At 57.4% G+C, this 9,671-nt stretch overlaps 1 protein-coding gene across 4 annotated transcripts in view; it reads right to left on the bottom strand.

Moving 5' to 3' along the window:
• The window catches only part of MLXIP (MLX interacting protein), a 59,882-nt gene continuing 50,211 nt past the window's right edge, over positions 1-9,671 (bottom strand). For 3 of the 4 annotated variants that reach the window (XM_032309132.1, XM_032309133.1, XM_032309134.1), the window contains 6 exons: positions 8,211-8,335; positions 7,613-7,714; positions 7,384-7,511; positions 6,999-7,122; positions 5,312-5,441; positions 1-4,726 (listed from right to left, as the gene is read on the bottom strand). In XM_032309132.1, coding sequence (XP_032165023.1) covers positions 4,605-4,726; positions 5,312-5,441; positions 6,999-7,122; positions 7,384-7,511; positions 7,613-7,714; positions 8,211-8,335 — 731 coding nt within the window. In that variant the 3' untranslated portion in view covers positions 1-4,604. The remainder of the gene's footprint in view (positions 4,727-5,311; positions 5,442-6,998; positions 7,123-7,383; positions 7,512-7,612; positions 7,715-8,210; positions 8,336-9,671) is intronic. The other variant, XR_004277848.1, reaches the window with a different exon arrangement.

Below are 9,671 nucleotides of genomic sequence, written 5' to 3'. Positions count from 1 at the left end.
TTTCAAAAAAATACAGCTTTTTATTGTTTTGGATGCAAATATAGTTTTAAAACTGCATTGTAGTGTTGAATACAGCTGGTGGAAACGTGCTTCTCGACCGCGGAGCATGGAGGGTGGTGTCTGCATGACGCAGCCTGAGGGAGCCTCCGAGGGACTAGGCTCTCCTCGATTGTGCTGTTCGGACCACGAGGGGAGACCGTCTCCTAGCGGAGCCCTGACACAATCACCGAAGCTCACAACAGAAAATAGAAACCATTTACACAATGAACTGGAAGCAGGAAAAGGAAGAGAACGTGGTGGCTCAGCCGTGATGTTCCAAAATAAGTAGATGAACAAAGTCTCCTTTCCTGGGCCTCCTGAGAAGACTCTGCAGAGAAACAGCAGGGCGCTGTGGCGCTGTCGGGGAGAGAGGCTGCCTTCAAGCTGCCCCGTGAGAAACACGATCTGGGAACTGTGTCTCCCCGGGCTGAGCCCATCAGACTCTTCAACTGCAGGACAAACTCTACGGAAATGGATCTGCTTCTCCCAAACCCTCCACAGTCTCAAGCCTTGGGAGGGGCACACCTCTGTTCAGAAACCCAGAAGAGAATTCTTCAAATTAGTGATGCCCAGGGTTGACCGTGAAACCAAAAGTTTGACTGGGAAACGGAGGTGAATTCTGCTACATAATTGGAAAGGAATTTCGCAAAAATAAAATTCCATTAAGTGCACACACACAGGTGGGCTTGCGCAAGCACGTGCACGTGCGTACACACACACACACACACACACACACACACCCCCAACACTCAACATGAAAATTCCCTTTTCTTTCTCAAAGGCTGATTTTCACAAACTCCAACAAGGAAACAGCCCCCTGCCTGAGGAGCCAAGCAAAGCCAGCTCCTCAGACGGGAATGAAAATGGGGCAGCTGTCGGCGGTACACAGTAGGCCTGAAGTCTTCTCCCTGCTCCTGCAGCCCCTCGGATCCAGGAGGGTCAAGGCCACGGAGACTACTGAATGTTACAAACAGGTGTCGAGCTTCCAAGCTAACCCTCTTCTCCCCCTGTCCACGTTCAGACGTGGTGAGGACCCATTCGCGGTATCGGGGCACTGAGGTGTCGACCCCGGCCCGTGGCTGCCGTGTCGCTCACACCAGGGTATCCCAGCTCTCTCTCCCCCAGTGAGACCACAACCGAGGGAACACTTGGCAAAGCTGAGTTCCCATGAGCGGTGGGGTGGGTTATCACTGCCAAAGTGCATAATCGGAGGCAGGAGGTCTCCGGGGAAAGGCAACTTTACACCAGAGAGAGGAGAGAGAGCGGGCCAGCCTGTCCACGGCATGGGGGGTCCTGGGCATGGGGCAGAGGGCCTGAGGACAGCCCGGAACCACGCCGACCGACCGGTGCTTCAGCTGGACTGACAGCTTGTAATCCTAGGAACAACGAACCTGCTCCTCCTCCCTTTCTGGTCACTTGCGACCACACCCCTTCACCTGGGGCGACACAAAGGGGGTTGGCACCACCCTGGGGGTCCATGCTTGCTCAGAGTCCAAGTTTCTATTTCTATAGCCAGAGCAGGAAAACCTTCAGGCCCAACCATCAGGTCACAAGGGCAGGAAGCAGATGAAGCTGCGAGCCCAAGGACACATGGACAACCACGGACCACTCCTCCTCCTGCAGAGGCTCCAGGAACAGGGCGGTGCTGGGGGCTCCCTGCCCTCCAGCCCTTCCTCCTGACAAGAGCCAGTGATGCCCATTGGCACCTCATTAACTCTAACTTCTGATGCTGGAACTGCTGCTCTCATGTGAGAAAATCTGGCTGGACAGCAGCCAGGATGCATGGGCTGGGGCCCTCCTGGGGGAGGGGGTGACTGCTGCTGTGCAACTCGCCAGAGATGGGAGGGACGGGCCCACCAACTTTCAGAAAGCCCCATGGTGGCACCTGCCCTGTCCCTCTGTTTCCCACTCATCGTGAAAGAGCAGGCAGCAGTGTGACAGGAGTTGATGGCACAGAAAGATTTCATAGAAATGCTTTTCAAAGATTTATGTGCCAGGCAAGCTTTTTTTTTTTCCTTTTCAAATTGATTCTTTTTAGTCTCCAAAGTGTCAGCATTTAAAAATTTCTCTTATGGGAGCAGAGGCAGGGGCAGGGGTGAAAACGAGTGTAAACAAAGCACAGCCCTGTGGTTGGCAGGCCCCGGAGGCCTCCGGCAGGGTGGTCTCGCTGTCCCTGCGCCCCCACTGGGCCCCTCTGTCTGGCCAGATTCATCAAGCAAGATTCCAAAATAAATGATTCCAAAATAAATGATTCTGGGACATGAAACGATCACGTCTGTGGGAAGAGATACAGCTTTGCAGCCCTATAGCCAGGGTAACCGTGAGCACCAAGAGAAATGGATTTAAGTAAATGTCTCAAAACAAAAACATGCATCTAGTTAACAGTCTGCTAGGACACACACACGAACACACACATACCCTTCAAAGTCTCACGTGACCTAACAGCCTTAAATATTTAACAAAACAGAATCATGAACATTAATTCAGCAAAAGGAAGAGGAGAGGTAGGCCGAAGAAGCCAAGAGGCCAATTTTATATACCCATAGACTTAAAAAAAAAAAAAAAAAAAAAAAAGACTCCCAGCACAGGGTGGGGAGAAGGTTACTAATTTAGGAGAGGTCTTGGTGGGCTAAGCATTACGGCCATCCGCACGGTTTACAAAGGCACAGGTACTGGGGAAGGGATGGCACTCATGACCCCCCACAAGCCCTTACAGCTAGGGACATCTCGTGTTTTTCCTTCTGACCCTAGTGAGTTCTTACCATGGTGGTCTTCCCCTTTTGAAGGGCGACTTCATGTTTATCCTGGGGTGAAGGAGAAGTTCTCTTACCACTTCCCAGTGGACAGTAAGGATCAGCCCAGCCTCGTCTTGTGCTCGCCCCTCAGGGGAGTGAACTGGGAGGCTTGTAAACACGGCTTCTGGAGAGGCTGAGGGGTGCCGCCAAGCTGCTCTTGTGCGGAGCTGAAGCACAGATGGGAGTGGGTGACGGGTCGGTGACCTGCAGCGAGACGGTGGCACAGCTGGCGGGCGGTAGGAGGAAGACACCCCTTCCATCCTCCATCAACTGAGGCTGAGGCAGGGATGGCTGCCCCCCGAGCACCTTCAGCGGGCCTCCAGGAACCCGCGGGAGCCTCCGAGTAGATCCAAGCTGCAGGAGGTGGCCCTTGGTAGCCCCCACGGAGCCTACCCCAGGGTTTCTGGCCTGCCTGGCACTGCCCAGGCTCCATCTCTGGCAGGGAGGACAGAGGTTGAATGGAAAGCCTGCAGACCCTCTGAACTTCACAGCAGGACGTTTAAAAGCACATTCTTTCGACGAGGAGGTACCCCTGGCTGGGCTTCCTGAGTGTTAGAGAGAGCGCCCGCCGTCCATCTGCACCCCCTCTTGCAGACACGGCAAGAGGTTGGGCCTGGACACTCCAAGTGCAAGTCCCACGTTCAGAAGCAGCCTGTTGCCCTCAGCTATCCTTCTGCCTTGTTCAAATAGGAGTGTAATTCTTCACCGTCTGATATGGGAGATGCTAGACAGCCCTGAGGCCAGCTGCCTCAGAGCGCTGCCCAGCAACATTCTGTTTCTTCCTCCAAACACAACATGGGACAGACTTTGGGTGTGGTGACATCTTTGGTCCGAGAACTGTTACGGTTTGGGACTCCTGGCTGAACAATCCAGACAAGATGACAGCCCGCTGGCGGCACCGTGGAGTCTGGCCTCTCGGATGCTACACCCTGAGGGCTGTGTGCGTCCCCCAGACGCTGCTGGCTCGTCCGAGGCTGCGGCTTGGAGGAAGGTGGAGAACGAGGGCCACGCGGTGAGGTGGTGCCCGGTGAGGCCCCGCCGGAGGCCCCGCCACGGTTCTCAAAACACTGCCGTGTGGCTGCCGCCCGCAGCGCCGCCCGAGGGGTTCCAGGCCGGAGCCGCGGCTTTGCACTGCTTGTGCTCTCCTCGCCGCGTGTGCACCCACATCCACTGCTTCCTCCCACGGGGCCTGGGGCTCCCTGGCGGCCCACACGGTGGGAGCAGCCTCCGTGCGCGAGCCTGAGCTGCTGTCCAAACCTACTTACAAAGCCAGAGTCTGAGAGAAGAGGAAGGGGCCTTCCACCTGCTCCCACGGGAGAGTCAGAGCAGCTCAGGGAATCGCTCAGAGCCATCCGAGGGCCCAGGGCTGACAGGAGCCAGCATCCTACGTTTGAGCATAGAGCCAAAGAGGAACCCTTATGCTTCCTAGCTCCTGGGAGCAGGCCGTGACTGTCTGTCCCATCTACTCCCTGCTTAGGCCACCAGTAGGACAGGACACTGTCTGGGTTGCCTGAGCGCAGGGGAGGTCACGATGAGGTCGCTGAGTAAGAGTTCACAGCAAGGGGTTCCCAAAGACGAGCTATTGCTGTCGGCAGGACCCGAACCTGCTTCAGACCTGAGCGCAGCGTTCTGAGGGGCCCAGTGGGCCGGTGGAGCTGGAGGGGGGCCCTGAGCTCGGCGTCAGGAGAGGCCTGGGGGTGCAGCGTCCTCTCCGTGGGCAGGGAAGAGCCTCCGTGGCATCTTGTGCGGCCGCGTGCCCGCGAGGCACTGCTAAGACTCCCCCGGTGTCTTGCCGATTCTGGTGACAGCCTGTGCCGCCTGCTCCGGCAGCTGGGATGGGTCCGTCAGGACGGAGGTGGTGGTGCTCAGGTGCCGGAGGGTGCCCAGCACCGCTGCAAAGAAGGGGCAGATTAGGCTAGGGCCACCGGCACCCGCAGTCGCTTTAAGTCCCGCAGTGGACAGCACGCGTGGTCACCCGCACAAACGTGTGTGGTCACTTTCATGCCACCGGAGGAGGAGGCACACTGAGCACCGCTGAGGGACCAAAGCCAGCAAAGCCTCTAGGCTCTAGGATAACTGTGAGCCCTGTCTCCTCTCCCACAGACGAGCAGGGAATCCCAAGCTCCTCCTGTCTGTCCACCTCCATCCCCTCAGGATACGTGCGCAGCCTTGCCCGTGGTAAGAATTAAATCAGAAAACATATGTGAAAGCACCGGGGCCGGGGCCTGGTGAACAGCCAGGGCTCAGTAAGCATAAGGGGCCCTGAGCACCCAGACGCACAGGGACGACAGGAAGCAAAGGAATGGCATGGGGGGTCAGGCCCCTGTCCCGCAGCTGGCATCTCTGGCCGGGGCCTCCCACACAGCGTCACCTTGTGCCGATGCGGCTGCCCGCGGGCCGCCTAGATCTGCACTATCCTCACAGGCCCTCCCCCACCCTGGACTATCCTCCAGGGTCCCGGCGAGCCCCGGACTCACTCGGCCTGAGGATGGGCAGGGAGCAGTGCTGGTCCAGCCAGGACAGCGCCGTCCGGTGCAGCTCCTCCAGGCTGCTGGTGGACACCATCCCCTTGAAGGACTCAAACAGCGGCTTGATGATGATACTGAACTGTACAGCATGTGGGTTAAAGAAAAGGTAAGCAAGGAGGAGGGCCGGCGAACATGTAACCAGGGGTGGGAGAATCAAGTCCGGCTACTGGCTGGCCCGTGACCAGCTTCCCCTGGGAGCGGCAAGTAACTGCTGACACTGGGTGAGGGAGTGTGATCCGGGGAGATGCACCCTCACGTTCCCCTGAGATCTTTCCATCTAACTCAGCACCAGCTTAATGACCACAAGAGGCAGGGACAGAGATGTTTCCTCGGTGTGGGACACGTCCTAGCACTCCGGCATGAAAGCCAGCAGTCTGTGGATGATGGCAAGAATAGCAGAGGCGCAGGGTGCCTGGGTGGCTCCGTGGGTTAAGCCTCTCCTTCGGCTCAAGTCATGATCTCAGGGTCCTGGGATTGAGTCCCGCATCGGGCTCTCTGCTCAGCGGGGAGCCTGCTTCCCCCCGCCCCTCTGCCTGCCTCTCTGCCTACTTGTGATCTCTGTCTGTCAAATAAATGAATGAGATCTTAAAAGAAAAAAAAAAAAGAACAGCAGAGGCGCACCGCAGACCGCAGGGTGGACCGTGTTTCTCGTGACGAACACACGTGCTGGCTCTCAGTCACGTTCTGTGTGGGTCTCCCAAACCATTCTGGGCAATCAACTCTGCAAAGGCATGCGGTCCATTTTCTCCCTGATCTGAACCACACTGGTGCCCCTGGTCCCCCAAGCTGAGGCTGACGATGAGGAACATGCCATTTTACCAAAGAGGCCCTGGTGCACCCCAGCTGCCACCTCACTCCACCAACGATAAGGGCCAGAGCCAGGCTGAGTAAGCCGGGCAGAGCAGAGGAAACAGAGCTCGTGTGCGCTGTCGGCTCTGCTCCCAAACGGCCGTCTCCTCAGTCTGTCAGCAACAAGGTGAAGACACACAGCCAACCCACCATGCGTGCACATGAGGCACAGAGGTGACTGGAAGGGCACTGACAGGGTAGGAGCTGCCCCCCAGAGGGGCCCTGCTGACATCTGGAAGGCTGAGCACAGATAGGCCTTGGTCCCAGGGACGGACCCCAGCACGCTGGTGAATGTACCTCACGACAGCATCTAAGACCATGTGGCCCAAGCGAGACAACAGCCTGCAGGGAGCTGGTTTCAAATCCTGACTCTGCCACTTAGTCATTTATGAGCCCTAGTTTCCCGTCTAAGCCATTGGCAGTACTCGAGCCCGTTGTTGTTGCAAGGACCGAGACGGCTGCCAGGATGTGCGATTAGATCCTACCTCTTCCCTACGGGATGGCCTCAGCTGGTGGCTCTGGCACCTTGCAATAAAGCATCTTTATTTTCCAAGCAGGCAGAGAGCAGAGCTGGGCTGTTCAACCTCCCCAGCAAGCTCCAAGCCTGGACAGTCACCAATGACAGCCCCACTTCATAGCGTGGGCCAGGCCAGGCCCCTGTACAGCGCCTGTTGGGTGAACTCACGAAAACCATTTATATAGAATTTCTCGAAAGGAACGGTGGGTAGGGGCTGCTGTTTCAGTGCACAGAGTAGGGGTGGGAGAAGCAAAGAAAACGCAAAGATACAATCCAGAACTTCCAATTCTGCAGGGTCCGGCTCTTCACATACTCATCAAACATGTCTCTCATGTGATCGAACTGGTGCCGGGTGAGGGGGACTCCTGTGGCAGGGAGCAGCTGCTGGCAGGAGCTGGAACAACAGGAGAGATCAGAGGACGCTCAGAGCGGCTGGCAGTGAAGCTGGACCCTGGTGCTCCAAGTGGGCAGGGCCAGCCGCTGCTGGCCACTGTGGGCCCAGGAGGAAAGGCCCCAGGAGGAGGAGGACAAGAGCCCAAAGCACGACAACAGAGAGGCAGCTATGGGTGACAAGGCCACAAACGACCCTCCTGTCTCTGAGACATGCACGCGAGAGGATGAGGTACCAGCCCGGGCCCCACGCCCCCAGGCTCACATGATGGTGGCATTGAGCTCCTCGATCTCCTCCCGCAGCCGCCGGGCTTCCTCCTGCATCTGGCTCCGCTCCTGCTGTAGCTTGGTGATGTACTCCACGGTCTTCTGCAGCGTGATGGCGTGGCTGGTCTGGGAGAGGGGTGGCGGGGTCACAGCACAGCAGCCACCCTGCCTGTCCAGCCGGTGCCGAGGCCAATACAGGGGCTCCCCGCCCACCTGACACCACTCACCAGCTTGGAATTATTAGAGATCAAACTGTTGAGGGTGTCAAAGCCCATCTTGATGTTGAAGCGTCTTTTTTGCTCAGCTGAAATATGCTTCATCTGCCGGTTCTGTTGGAGAATCAGACAGTCGCTGTGACACATGGTGCCCTGCAGGGCCGCTGCCCCTCCCTCCCACCTGCGACTCGGGGGCAACAGTGAGCAGGACAGGGTGCTAGAAAACCCCGCCTGCAGAATGGAGGCCTGGGCAGGGGCCATAACTGCTGCTGAGGAGCACTCCGCTGCCCCCCTCGGCCCGCTCCTCGCTGACCCAGTTCTTACAGCCACCACCTCTCGCATGCTACAGGGCTCGGGGCTGGTCCAGGGCTCAGGGCTGTCTAGCAGGTGGGGCAACGGGAGGAGCCGCCGACCTATCTCCAGATTAAGTAGCAAACATCCAGGTTCCTGATGGTACCTTAGCCTGCTGGAACATCGGCCAGGTCTGTGCTGCTCCTTTCCTGTGAGTCCCTAGTAAGGGACACAGCAGCCCCAGCGGTCCCTTGATATTCTCCTTGCCCCTACCCCCATCCCTCCAAGGAAATCAAGACCCAAGAGAGACCTGTGATACCTTTAAAACAGCCACATTTTTGGGGTCTGCAGATTTCCCTGAGCAGTTGTTCTGGGGAGACTGGGGACTGGGGCTCTGCTCTGAAGCACATGGAGAGGCCTGCCCTGAGTTTGGGCCATCTCGACCTGAGAAGAACAGAGACTCCTCTTAGGACACGGCTGGCCACAGCAGTTGAAACAGTGCTCACCAAGGAAGGGAATCCCCGCAAGTCCCAAACCCGGAAACCCATCTGAAACCTCCCCCAGTAAACCCAGAGCAAAAACTGGAGAAATCCTTGCCAACCTCCCAAGATTAGGTGTGGACAAGGCCTGATGAAGGCTGGCTGGACGTGGGGTGGCAATACAGCCTGAGCTTGGCCAGCAATAGCTCTTGGGGCATGGAGAGTTCCGAGAGGAGGCCTGACTGCTAATCCAACCTATTAACAAGCCACCTGGAGGCCACCTGCAGTTTCCGCAGCCTCTGTGAGACTCTTACCCTGCGTGTCCAGTATACAAAACTGTTCATTCTTGTTCTTTCAACTCTACATATACATTTTCTTCTATTTTCAATCTTGTCCACTCCCATGCCAGCCGTGCCCCGGTCACTGGCAACTCTCAGGAGGCCCCTGGAGTCGCCTAGGGCTGCCCCGCCCTCTTGCCCAGAGAGCCTCCGCACACTCCTTTCTGCGGCGCTGACCACCTCCCTGCCTTGCTGCTCAGTTTCCCATCGTGGCTCCAATGCCCCGTGTTCTGCGTCCCGGCAGTCAGGGTAACGCTAGGCTGCCTGAGCCCTGACCCCACCGTACAGGCCTGACCTGTAACCAACCAGTCTTCGTCTTTAGCTTTCCAGGCTGGAGGCCGTTATTCAACCAGCCTCCCTGGACAAGTCCCTCTACGGTCTAATCTCTGTAGGCGGAGACCAGCCCTGCTCATCTCCCAGACTGTTCAGCATGGAGCTCCAGCAGCGGCCATGCCCAGCTTTTACTTGAGACAAGGCACCTTTGGTCTCCCTCCCTAGTGGGCAACTGAGAGGAGGAAGCCTAGGTTCTGGTTCTACCCCACCACCAGGGGCACAGCCTTGGGCGACTCCTTTATCCCGGGCTCCATGGCTCTTCACTGGGCACAATCAGTTCTCCCCCGAGCCTCCTGCCGATGGAAGACTCACGGTGTGGAAATGGGCTCAACAGATGTGAGGGGCTTGAAAACTAAGGGATGACCACATTGATGGGGAGACAAGCTTGGGTGGTTCCCATTTTCTGGAAAGCGTTGACAGCCTCAATCCATTTCTCAATCAGAACCGGCAGCTCTGAGCCAGGCCTTTCTGAAGGGGGTCAGAGTGGTGTTCCCCAAGTGCATCGGTCACCTGCCCTGCACACGCTTGCCCCTTTCCTGCTCCTGGGGTGAGCTGCCACTGGCTGAGCACTCCCCAGCGTGGGCCATGGGCAGGCTTCTAAGACCTCACTGCACAGTCCCGCCCCAACCC

The sequence above is a fragment of the Mustela erminea genome, chromosome 13 (genome assembly GCF_009829155.1).
Source record: "Mustela erminea isolate mMusErm1 chromosome 13, mMusErm1.Pri, whole genome shotgun sequence".
NCBI lineage: Eukaryota > Metazoa > Chordata > Mammalia > Carnivora > Mustelidae > Mustela > Mustela erminea.
The sequence above is the reverse complement of the archived record's forward strand: the minus strand, read 5'-3'. Positions and strand labels throughout refer to the sequence as shown.